The 12,783-nt window shown below is 42.6% G+C and overlaps 1 protein-coding gene across 1 annotated transcript in view; it reads left to right on the top strand.

Annotated features, from left to right (window-relative positions):
* The window catches only part of LOC104829253 (KAT8 regulatory NSL complex subunit 1-like), a 35,273-nt gene extending 22,861 nt beyond the window's left edge, over positions 1-12,412 (top strand). The window contains exons 7-14 of the mRNA XM_010563391.1: positions 2,022-2,187; positions 3,313-3,477; positions 5,372-5,544; positions 8,102-8,223; positions 8,458-8,512; positions 9,064-9,176; positions 10,137-10,365; positions 11,119-12,412. Of these exons, the coding sequence (XP_010561693.1) occupies positions 2,022-2,187; positions 3,313-3,477; positions 5,372-5,544; positions 8,102-8,223; positions 8,458-8,512; positions 9,064-9,176; positions 10,137-10,365; positions 11,119-11,397 (1,302 nt within the window). The 3' untranslated portion in view covers positions 11,398-12,412. The remainder of the gene's footprint in view (positions 1-2,021; positions 2,188-3,312; positions 3,478-5,371; positions 5,545-8,101; positions 8,224-8,457; positions 8,513-9,063; positions 9,177-10,136; positions 10,366-11,118) is intronic.
* The last annotated feature ends 371 nt before the right edge of the window (positions 12,413-12,783 follow it).

Here is a 12,783-nt window from a genome sequence, read left to right as displayed (position 1 = left end):
AGAATTTTAGAAGAAATTCCTAGGTATGTCAAAAAAGTAATGAGTTCTCTAATTGTGGTTTAGAAACTGATTCTAGATTTCTGTTCTTAAAAATAAGGCAGCAGGTTTTTTTGAGTAACAATGACCAGAGTGTACCTCAGACTTTTGCATGGGCAACAATCTTCTGGTAATTACCTGTTGGAGTTGATTACCTTGGAATTGCCCAGGGAAAAATAAACCACCACCACCCCCAAAAAAACCCCAATCCCAAACCACAACAGAAAACCCACCACCCACCCAAAAATAAAACCCCAGAAATATATAACCTTAGTTTAGTTAAGACTTGGCAAGCTGGTGTGTGAGCAAGTATAACTGGGTTGTAGTTGTCTGAAGGCTGAGCTACCAAGCCTGATGAACTAAGTGCTCCTTGGACACCTAGCTGTGAGTTACCTGATGATTTAAAAGATGTTTAATGTATTAATTCTGACAAAGAATGTGTGTGGTAACATCTGTCAGATGGCAAGTGGTGGTTTGTTACACTGCTTATATCTTATTTGCTTGTTTGTAGCCTTTTCCTCAAATATTGATTTACAAGTAACAAGTATTTAACAAGCTGCAGATTTAAGACAAAAAGTTTATAAGTTGTGTTACTTTTCCCAGTCTGATCTCTTGTTTCACTAGAGTGCAAAGCCAGTACAATTGAATTCAGTCTGCGTAGGCTGTAGGTAAAAGCATTATTAATGCTCCCTCTTCTGGTTTGACTGATCCTGCAGAACCTGATATATTGATGGGGAAGGGGCACCGCGTGTGTCTTAGCGACAGTGTGGGGAAAAATGGTGGAACAAAGACATCAGGGCTGTTGTGGTAGCAGCTTACACTCCAAATAGGCAAGTGAGGAAAAGTGCAAAATAAGACAATACTGGTCAGAGTAATAGATGCTGCTGGTGGTGGATTGCTTGCCTAACAGTTTTTTTTATCAAGGCTTTTGGAAGCATCAGAGCTACAAAAAGCCTTTAAGGAAGAACAGGATGGGAAAAGGTGCAAAGGTGTTTGTTTTGAAAAGAAAATTATTAAATAATAAGGTAATTTGTGCCGTACAGGTGTCTGGTATAATCCCTGCAGTTTGAACCCTAGGTTTCCTGTAGCAGAATCTCAGGCATTGAAACTTTATTTAAAAAATAATTTATTCAGATGGTACAGCCAGAAGAAAACAGCTTGAGCTGGGTGCCTCTGGAGAGGTACCCCGAACAAAGAAATCCCTGGGCAATTATACCCTTACAATCTATGCCCCCGCCCCTCATGCTCTCTTTGCGTGCCTTTTGGTCCAATGGTGATTTCTGGTCTGAGGTCTTCTAACACCGTATTGGATTCCTTCTCTGTCTCCAGGCAGGCCGTTAACTGTTCTAATCTTGCCGAGCTGCAGCTTCTGCTGGTGGCTGCAGCCTCCCTGTCTCCTGGTTTGTGCTGGCTCTGCAGGCCCTCTTTTGCTTAACTAGGTAAAAGTGCAGCATATCTAGGCAAAAGTTCACAGATTGCAGCCTAAGGCTTCCGCAAATCTAGCTACTTGCACGAAGTAATGCTAAACAAACTGTATACTGAATCTCACAACGTTATGACTCTAAGACATTCATTCTGTTTAAAACTTATTTAAGCTAAATAACTAATATTTAGTAGTGTTTAGGCTTTGCTGGAGTTGCAGAGGAGCAGCTCTGTTGGCTTGGAAATACTAGTAAGGAATAACACAATGTGTTCCTTAACACACTGAATTATTTTTATAAGGTAGCTCATCCATGGTCAGAAGGAGAAACAGCCTGTGATAGTACCCTTGCACACTGTTTTAACATTGATCCTGGGTCTTTGTTTTTCATCCTGCAGATCTGTGGCTTGGTTACAGTTAACTTGCCTGGCTTTTGCTTTTTTAATGAATGGAAACTAGTGCAGCTGTAGAAAGCAGACTGGAGTTACTGGATCTCAACTTCAGTTTTACTTAAATCTGAAGCACGTTTCCCTTTTAAAGTGTTTGATCTCCTTTCTTCTGCTAGCCACTGAAACCTCTCACTGTGAAGTGCAGCTGTGAATGGCCCAGCTCTTGCATCCTGTGTAGCTGCAAAGCCTCTGTCCAGACAATAGACCCTGATACCATGTCCCTAGAAGAGCGTGTAGCCCTCCTGGACTCTGGCTTCCACCCCATACTCTCTTTATCTCATGGTGAGTAGATCACATGTTATAATGTGGAAGAGGATCCCTTGCTGTGCCGCTGCCCTCCTTGCTCTTCCTCCTTACATGCAGGGTGGTTAAAAATATGCTGACAGAGTTGTAAGCGTGTTTCTAGAGGATAACGAAAAATGTCCAGTGATGTTCTGCATAGTAACCAGACACACATCTTCAGTCCCAGGACGCAGCCCGTAGAGATTTCTGAGCCTAGGAAACCACGTTGTGTCTTGGCCTGCATCTGAGGCAGTTGCTATCTCTACTTTAATGTAAGCTTAGGGCACTTCTTCAGGATCAGCTCTCTGTCTTCTGCAAGGAATGTTCTAATTCTGGAGGCTGCCAGAACAACTATTGTAAGTTCCTGTTAAAACCCTGTCCTGGAGGGCTACTTGAAAGACTCAATCTAATGGTGACTTTGACAGGCTGTGGGGCAGTTGTTTGGTAGATGATGAGCACCAGCTTTGAGTGTGAAATCACTGTTTTGAGTCTAAGCTCCTGTTGTTTAAACATTGGTGGCCTTCTAGATGTGCTCTGTGGTTGCTTTATGAACTATGCTCTGTGGAATCTTAACATTTAGTTTCTGTTTAAACAAATGATGATGGTGGCTGCAGCAGTGCTAGTGCCTTTAACCGTGGAAGAGAAAGAATGTGCACTAAGGAGTTTTTAAGTAGGTTAAGGGACAGTGAGGAAAACACTTTCTACTGTGCAACTATGAGAGCATCTCTCCAAAAATACTTTTATCATTAAAATCAAAGTACAAGCTCACCTCTGCTCATTAAATAATGATGCAAACAAGTAATACGTAGCTGAATATGATTCAGGTTAGCGTAAGGGTGAGAAGCTCAATGGCGAGGTGTCAGGTTCTGGCTGTAGCATGGCAGGTTGCAGAGGGCCAGGGCAGAGGCTGCTTTTTGGGGACATGCTCATCCTGTTCACTCTGTCACAGCATACATGGGGTGAGAGAGCCTGCAATCGACCATGCTTACTGTAGTTACCTGTGTCACTTCATTTGTTTACTGAAGTACTGACAGGTGTGAATTGCTAAGGATGTGTATGCAGTGCTGTATGTGAAAAGAGGTAACTTTTATGCTTACCAAAATAATCTGGTTTTCCTACTTTCAGGCAACCCTCTCCACTTGCACTTTGAAACCTTACTAAGAGAGGATGGATTGCCTAGACTACTGAGCCGTGAACTGAGGACTCTGAAGATGTCCCGTTTTGGAAAGAAGCAAGATCCAACTAACAGCACGTTCCCAAAGCTACACCCGTCGCTCCTGCATGCCTCCCGTAAGTTAAGCAAAATGGAATTTGAGTTGAAGTTAAACTAAATGTGGGCTTTTAACCAGTACTTGAGGGCAACCAGTCAAGGTGGAGTGGAGGAAGTGGCTCCCTTTCTTCCAGTGGAAGATAATTTGAACTCTGTGCTATAGTAATGTCTAAGTGACTGAGTCAAGCATCTTGCAGACTACAGAAATTCTGAACCTCTTGGCAGGACACAGAAATACTGGCCTCAGCTAACTTATTCAAAATAAATAAATATTGCAATTCTCTGTTTCTTTCAAGGGAATGAGCAACCCCAAAAAGAAGCTTTTATGAACCTTTATTTGAAAGCAGAGTAGATTGGTATTTGCCTGCCAAAACTCTGGCATCTTTTTTTCTGCTGTGATAGCAGTTGCTGCTCCAGTTGCATGCTGCTCTTGCTGTTTTGGAAGGCCTAATTTTTTTTTTCATTGGTCCATCAGAGTTGTGGGGTTTTTTTAAATGGTCTACAGTAGTTTAAGTGACAGACAACTCAAGACAGGAAGAGGGAAACCCAGCTAAAACACATCCTAGTTTTTAAATGAACTAGGGTTGGTGTTCCATTTGACTTTCTTTAAAAGGCATGTTTTTAAGCCAAATTCATTTTTTGACAGTAACATAATGTGCGGACTGCAAGCTGGCCATGTTCTTGACATTCTTAGGGGACACAGTTGCTGCATCTGGAATACTTTTTAGGTTCTGTGGTTGCTGATGCAAACTACCATGAACAAACCAGATAGTATTTAAAAACAACAACAAAAACCCACCACAAAACAAGCACGCATACACCCCCCCCCTCAAAACAACTGCCATGCTGAAAGTACATCAGCAGCCTCAGCTTGTGCGTTTGGCCCTAACAATCAGAGCTACAACTTGATTTAATGATGTTTAATAAGCCTGAGCTGAGGTTACTTAGCTTTGAATGGGGAAGGATGTTGGTTTTGAAGAGAAGTGTTCTGGAGATATCCTTCCAATAATCAGCTCAGGATGTAATGAAGGTAGAACAAGCAGGTGGCTAGTGTTGAATGAATATGAGTAACCTACTAGAGGATGTTTGAATAACACACCAGTGTAGATTCTATCACCTGGTCAGCAGCTGTTTGACTTTTAACTGATTTATCTTTCTATAACTCCTTCCTTTTTTCAACTATTTAGCCACAAGACTACAGAAAAACTATTATTATTTACGGGCAGCGTGTATGGGGGTGTAGACACCTGCCATGAAGAGTGTGTTCTAATGGATGATGCAGTAATGTAGGATGATTTTTTCATATATTTTTAACTCTCCAAGAGCCTCACAGAGCTAGATCCTTAAGAAGGATTTGAATAGTGGACTAATTTGGCACAATTGGTTTGGAAGACTGCTCCATTTGTGTTATTCAGCATGGAATAAGCCAGTTGCAAATGGAAGAAAGAATAACAAGTTAACTGATGTAGAAAAAGCATATCAAGCTGCGGTTATATAGAACTTCATGGAGAAGGGTACATCTGTCTTAAAATCAGTGTGGTTCGTCATCAGAGTGATCATTAGAAATAGGACCAGCCTGACCAGTTTGACAGTGAAGAAAGATATTTTTTTTAAGTGGCTATATTTTGGACTGAGAGGTGCAGTTCTTGATGGCTGTAACTTCTACTTCACCTTCCACTTTATTTTTGGAAATGCCCACCAAAAGTAATACTTTTGGGCTAGCATCTTTCAGTGCTGCAGAGCGTTGATGCTTCACTTGAGACTTCTGTTGTACATTTGTTCTCTAATGGTGACGTTTTTTCCGCTCTGTTCCCCGGGGCAGGTTTGGTGACCTTACAGGGGTAGCAACATCACCAACCGGTTTTAAGTCAGCCTGACTTCACCTTGGGTTTTCTGTTTGTGTTTTATTAACAGGTTCAGTGTTTGAAGGGAGAAGGCAGCTTGAAGGAACATCCAGTCACAGGTTTCCTGTTTCCAGTCCTCAGGCACATAAATACAGTTCTTTGCACCACCCACTGTCCTTGCACCCAGAGACTCCTCCAGCCCCTTCTTCCAGCCAGATCCCTTTCACTGGCAGCCCAGCAGTGGTGAGTTGAAACAAAAGCTGTGGCAAATGAATCTGTAACAAGGGAGTAGCCTTGGAGAGGAACTGGGGGATACCTCTCTTACCGAGCATTGCCTTGGGGTTGCTGACTCACTGGGAATTCGGAAGGGTCATTACTGCTGATGGACTGCTGGGAAATGCAGTTTGGATGTTGGTGTTAGTAACAGCTACTTGCTTCATTGTTCCTCAGGCAGTGCTCTGCTGGCTAGGTGCCTGCAGCACTACTTCCCCAGCCAGATTGGTTGGTTTCACCTTTAGTACTGACAATACTCTATAGATTCCTTCTTTTTTTGTAAGCAAATAGCTATATATACATAATGTTACAGTTTTATTTGGCTACAAATTAATAGTAGAGACTTTTAATTGCTACAGACTTCCCCCCATGAAGCAGGAATATCAGCAAAGAGGTGATCTTTAACATTTTCTTGTTTTTCTAGAGGTAGCGGAGGATTAAAAAATATGCTGTGCAACAACCCCTTCTCTAGGAAGGCACTGAGTAATTCCTGGCTCTCCAAGCATGTTGAGCAAAGGTGACCTTGAAGAACGTGGCTCAGACTTGCTACTGTTACCACTATTCCCTTCTTTTTGCTTATAGGTAACTGTTAGGTCTAATTGACAGAAACAGACCTTGGGGAAGAGTGGCTGGAAAGCTGCCTGGTGGAAAAGGACCTGAGGGTGTCGGTTGACAGCTTGGCTGAATATGGGCCAGCAGTGTGCCCAGGTGGCCAAGAAGGCCAACAGCATCCTGGCTTGTATCTGAAATAGTGTGGCCAGCAGGACTAGAGCAGTGATCATCCCCCTGTACTCGACACTAGTGAGGCTGCACCTCAAATACTGTGTTCAGTTTGGGGCCCCTCACTACAGGAAAGACGTTGAGGTGCTGGAGCATGTCCAGAGAAGGGCAACGAAGCTGTTGAAGGGTCTAGAGCACAAGTCTTATGAGGAGCGGCTGAGGGAACTGGGGTTGTTTAGCCTGGAGAAAAGGAGGCTGAGGGGAGACCTTAGCGCTCTCTACAGCTACCTGAAAGGAGGTTGTAGTGAGGTGGGGGTCGGTCGCTTCTCCCAAGTAACAAGTGGTGGGATAAGAGGAAACGGCCTCAAGTTGTGCCTGGGGAGGTTTAGATTGGAGATTAGGAAAAATTTCTTCACTGAAAGGGCTGTCAAGCACTGGAACAGGTTGCCCAGGGAAGGGATTGAGTCGCTATCCCTGGGGGTATATTTAAATAGACGTGTAGGTGTGGCACTTAGGGACATGGTTTAGTGGTGGATCTGGCAGTGTTAAGTTAATGGTGGGACCTGATGATCCTAAAGGTCTTTTCAAACTTCAGTGGTTCTGTGATTCTAAGAAGCTTTTTCTACGTTTGACTGTTTTGTACTTCAGGTCCATCTCATGGAGACCAGCACAGTCCTTGTGGATCTTCACTGGGCTAAATGATTCTATGACTCCTGTAAAAAGGGGTAGTGAGCTCCTCCACAGAGCCTGCAGTCCTTGTTATACCCATTTCACTTCCATCGGCTACTCATTTTTCTGGTTTTATGGCTCCCACATAGTTAGTGCTTTCTTTGCAAGTGCTGTTCTCCCTCTTTGGTGCACAGAAGATTTAACAGTTCAACTTGTGAGTTGGCTGCTTCTCTTGTAAGCTGCTCTTTCAGGTACAGTCTCCGCTTCCAGATTTCTAAGGGTGCTTCTGAGTAATCCTGTGTCTATTAAGGTTTTTAAAGAATATCACATCAGTAATAAACCATAGCTAACCTTGTGGCCACCAAGAACTGCAATTTGTGGTTGGCCTCTCACCTAGAAACAAAAGGATGCTTGTTTGAGAAAGAACAAAAGAACTGTAGTGTCTTGAAGACTTTTTGGCTTATAAATAAAGGGGACACTTCCATTCTGGATTGCAGGTCTAATCTCCAGCTCTGCAGGGAACCACAATATATGGATCTCTTCACAAAATGATCAAAATGCATCTCAAAATAATTTAGGGGTCTCTTCATCCCACTGTTCCTAGGATGTTTTTCCAGAGCCTTGCTCCTTAGTTTGGAAATACTTGTGACTTCCAGCCCAAATGCTGTGATATTTCGAGTTGTTGTCTCAACAGCGGTATCCTCAGCCTCAAGAAAGTAGAGTTCTTCTATGGTTTTACTTTTTTTTACTTTTTCCTTCTCAGACCTTATTTTGCAAGGCAAAACAAGTACAGCTCCTTTAGTCTAGGGAATGACAGGTTCTTACTACTTGAATCATCATCATAGCCTTTTTCTTTGCCTGTTTCAATTTTTTTGCTACAGGGATGACCGAAATATATACAAAGTTATAAGTGAAATCCCACCCACTGAGGTAGGTAAGTATTATCCTGTTTCATATAGGAATAAACTGAACCAGAGGTTGCATGACATGACCAAAATATCATTGAATGCCAGTGACAGTGGAAAGAACCCACTGTACTTGCTGTTACAGAGAAGTTGTATTCTGTGGTACGTTCAAATATGCTTTTGTGCCAACATTAATTTTCTGCGTGGGGTGTTCTCCTTGTTCTGTGTTTCAGCAGTCCTCAAAAAGCAGAAAAGCAGTGTGTTCCTACGACATTGACAACATTGTGATCCCCATGTCAATGGTAGCTGCCACTCGAGTGGAGAAGCCTCAGTACAAAGAGATCGTAGTACCAAGGTACCTACAGACCAGGCCTTATTGATCCTCTCTCCTGTGGGTGACAGGAGGAAATGGCTTTAGTTGGCCAGAATGAGCACTGTTCCCCTCAGTGAAATAATATAAGGAAATTATTCCTAATGGACAAAAAAAGGCATTTAATTAAAAAAAAGTATTAGTATTGTTTGGACTTAAATGTTAGTACCAAATGTGTTTTTCTTTGAAGTGATCTTTAGCTTGTGTTACCTCTTGCAGCTGGAGGATAGTGGAGCTTAAGGAACTGGAGCCTTTCAATCAAGCAGACTCTGAGGTAAGAAAACAGTTTTGTCAGTTTGTCTCAAATGTCTGTAGCCATTCTGAGAAGGTGCCAATGGTACACTGGGAGCGCTAGAGCCAGTCTTGCCCAGTTAATAAATTCTGCCAGCCCAGTAAGCAAAGCTGCTGTATGAAATGCTCTTCCATTCTGCCTGACGCAGCTGCGTCTGAAGCCAGTGGAAGGGCAGCAGAGATGAGGCTTGTGGTGGCATGTCAGCTGTTAGGAATGTCAGCTGTGGGTCACCGATGCTAGCTGCAGGCAGAACAAACCCTTCCATTGTGTGTGATTTAATGCCCCTGGCAGCTATTTATACGGTGCATACAACAGCCTGCATCTGTCTCCTGACAACTCGGGCTGACAAACGAGTTCCTGGTTCAGTACATAATGAAAAGTAGGAAAATGAGGTAGTGATACAAAGTGTGTGTGCTGGTTCCCAGATGGTTTGAATGGGTTGAATATTGCTTACCTGGATTTTTAAAACAGTAGGCTTGGCCTGCAGGCAAGTTTTCATGCTTTAAGTATTTGGCTAAAACTTCTCTTCCTAGTTGGAGGATACTTCTGAGAAGATGTACTCCAGCCATCACTCCAAATATGAAGATCTTGAACGAGCCTGCTGGGATTCCTGGGCCACAGCTACTTCCCATAAGCGGGGAAGCAGGTACTGTTCTTGCTAGCAGACACAGAATAAGGTGGCTTTATTTGTTCTTAATTTTAAATTGTACAGAGATCCCAATTCAAGAAGTTACTTTTGAATGAAGAAATCCTTAGTTGCTCATCATTTTGCTCATAGAATTAGTCTATTACATAATAAAAACAAAATATTGCTAAAATAGGGCCTAATTAGCAGAATAGTAATGCAGCATGTCACAGTCCTGTTAAAAATCAGCTTCATACTAAGCTCAGGCTCATATGTTGAGAGCTTTGTGTTAACTGTAGTACTGCATACTTTTCCCAACCATTTTTTCCTCTGGTTTACTTAACAGTTTGACAGAACTTACTGCTATGGAGATTGCTTTCTGTTCATTTGCTGCATCTCCCTTATCTTTTTACCTGTTGCCTGGACAAAGAATGATCTGTTCTTTTTTGAAATGATCTGTTTCATATTTGAGATCCCTGTCTCTATCAGAGCTGAAATTGTCTGATATTTTCACGAGTTGTTGAGCAGTTGAGTGGGGAGGGGGACTGACAGGTCATACAGTTAGTAATCCATATGTCTGGAAAAAGGCCAAAATAGCGTGGTTACACTGGGGAAGAATGTTGGCATACCTCCAGACAGCTTCAGCTATAGCAGTTTTGTCTCTCGTAGCTGGTGTGGGTTTTTTGGGGTTTTGTCTTATTTCTTTTCATGAGGTTTTACTCTCTCTTAATGCTTAGTTGTTCTCTTCAGGCTCAGGATGAGTGAAATGGACAGCGATTGCCCAAGAAGTCATGAAATGTTCTTTGAAGAGATGATAGGAGCAAAAGGGCTACTTAGTTAAAGCACTAATTGGGCAATATGATCTCATCTCCTTGTATGGAGGGGATAAAGCTTACATTTTTCACTGTACAGTGATCTTACTTTTATTTGCGTTTCTTGCTGTACATAACTGACTGTGCTCCAAATACTACTTTGCTTTAGGTCCTCCAACAAAGCAGACAGCCGATGGGCTGGGCAGCCTCAGCCAGCATCTCCAGTTACTGGATTTAATGGCCTTAATCATCTGTATGTGCATGCTTCTACTGGCTTGTGCAGCCCTGAGACTTGCAACAGTTTGCAATCCCTCTCTGTCCACAGTCAGACCAGAACAGTGCTGTCTTGCAGTGAAGGTACCAGATCATCCCTGGAAATGCTGGATGAAGCAGTGCAGGTGAGGTTATGCTGTAACAAATGTCAGCTGTGTTCTTTTCTAAACCAATTTTACTGGTATATAAAGTAAGTTTTCTGAAAGCTATATGAGCTTCACACTGTTCAAAAGACAGTTCAGCTTGTGTGTCTGCTGAGACTTGGGCTGGTTAAAGCATTCACAGTGTGTTAAATTATTCTTTTTTTGTGTTGTAGTTTAAATCATTCTAAACCAATATTGATGCAGAGTTTGAGATTATTCCCAGTAGGTTGGACTGAGCCACCTACATGACAGTGAATAGTTTCAGACAGTTGCACACATCATGGGATGCTTTTTGGCAGAAGGAGTTAACTTTAAGGATTAAATTCTGGAACTACCAGAAGAGTTCCTTCCCCTCTTCCTTAGGGATGGTCTTACAAAGTCTTAGAAGCACAGTCTTGTACTTCGTACTAGATCTGTCCTTGGTTTGGGCTCAAGGGCACAGTGTTTGCTTTGAAAGCCTTTTCAGATAAAAAGACTATGAAAAACAAGGAATGTCAGTGGAGATGGCAAAGCAGGCTCTTGATACCAATGGAAAGCTGAACTGGTAATCCTGGAAGTAGTGTGAATAGCGCACAGTGTTCATTGCTCTGAAAAGTTGGCTTTGCTTTGGCATCCTGACAAATTGAATCTGCTGGTCTTTCAGCAGATTGGCATGGACAGGGAGGAAATGGGAATTGTAGCGTTCTTTGAGTACTTGATTCTAGGCTTTTAATTTCTCTCCTCTTCGCTCCACAGAACATACAGCCTTGGGAGCCTCGCACATTTCCACTTTCAGATTCTGCATACCGAGGTCTTCTCCAGCACTCAAATGAAGATGGCTATAACCAGGCCGACTTTCAGCCCTGGGTGTCTAGCAATAAGCAGGGCATCAGACTTACCTCTGTAGACACTGTCATACCCGGCTTCACGGGGATGCAATTTTCAGATACGCATCTGCGAACAGATGTCAATAAAAGCCATAGAGAAGTTCACCGTCCAGCACTGCAACCCAGGAAAGCTTGGCAACAACACTAAACCTGACCTGTGGTGTTAGCTGTGCTCACTGCAGTGTCAGAAGGCTGCTGGACTGGTGCAGTGGAGCACCAGCAGTGTGTGGCATTGCTGTGTGTCAGACCTCATTTCAGCAGCAGATGAGTAGATTTCTGGATGAGGAGGGGTTTAGGCACCTGATGGAGCTATGGTGCTAGACTTCCAAGGGATAGTGCTTTTCAGAAAGACCAGTTTCTGGTCAGGTCTGCAAAACAAGGCCGAACTGCCTTGTCACAGGAAGGTTAGGTGCTGCTACAGACAGAGGAAAGGAGATTTGAGTAAAATTAATTGCAACAGTAGAAAGAAAACAATGTTTTTCAATCTTGATCTTTACAAAAGTGCCTACCAGGTGGCTGTTGAGTGCTTTAGTGGTTAGCAGCAGGTTTCAGGGTGGTGCTCACTTGCTCCCAGATCAATTTCCAAATGCCACAGAGGTCTGAGGATGTCTTGTGAGTTTGATATGAAACAAAGACCTGGTGAGGAAGGGGAAAGGATAAGGCAGCATGGTATGTACTCTAAAATGCAGCTTTGAAAAATTAATCTTGTAAGTACATGAAAATCAGGTTCCCCTTGCCCTGCTTAATTGAAGTTTTGTATTGGCTTCCTTCAATGAAACTGCAGGTCAATTTCATAACACACAGTTGTTTTGCAGTATCCTTTCTGTAACAAAACTGATGTGTTACAATTCTCTGACTTTTTCTATATTTTCTGAATTGCCTTCTCTCCTTGGAGTGAAGACATTTTCTCAGGGATTCTGGCAACAAACCACTGAAGAGCGATACAGCTGAGGAAAATGTGCATTCTGTAACAGGGACTTGCAGCTGCCAGCTGTTTTGAGGTGAGCAGGGCGGTGAGCTGTTTTCAGGGAATGAGCGTCAAGCCTGATCAATCTTGATAGGTGTCCCACCAGAATGTATCAAAACTAAAATGGCTGTTAAGACTCAGTTGAATCTGTATTAAGGTGACCAGGAACCATGTTCTAGCTTGACTAAAATTTCTCACTTAAAATAATTAACTTGAGCAAAGGATGCTTCTTTTTTACATGCTAGAGAAAGTTCTTTGTAACAATTCATTACGGAATATACTCACTTTGCTGCCTTTCAAAATGGTCTCTGAAATTTAGATGTCTGGATATGTGGTTGTCTTTATCATTCTCTGTATCTCTGGAAGTGTTCTTTCTTGCAAGGAATTATTTCTGGGTTGGAGTGTTTGGGGGCAGGGGGAACACTTGCAGCCTATAGTAAGGCCAGGGATGTTTTTATATGAGGATTGTGATTTTGATAAGGAGCTTTTTGCCTCTCTATTTGATGATGTTTGATAAAGTGGTAGTTAAATGCCCAAGTGTTGCCTAGTTATATTCTGTAAAGAAAA

The sequence above is a fragment of the Haliaeetus leucocephalus genome, unplaced genomic scaffold, assembly GCF_000737465.1.
Source record: "Haliaeetus leucocephalus isolate CR32 unplaced genomic scaffold, Haliaeetus_leucocephalus-4.0 Scaffold0, whole genome shotgun sequence".
Classification (NCBI taxonomy): Eukaryota; Metazoa; Chordata; class Aves; order Accipitriformes; family Accipitridae; genus Haliaeetus; species Haliaeetus leucocephalus.
The sequence above is the reverse complement of the archived record's forward strand: the minus strand, read 5'-3'. Positions and strand labels throughout refer to the sequence as shown.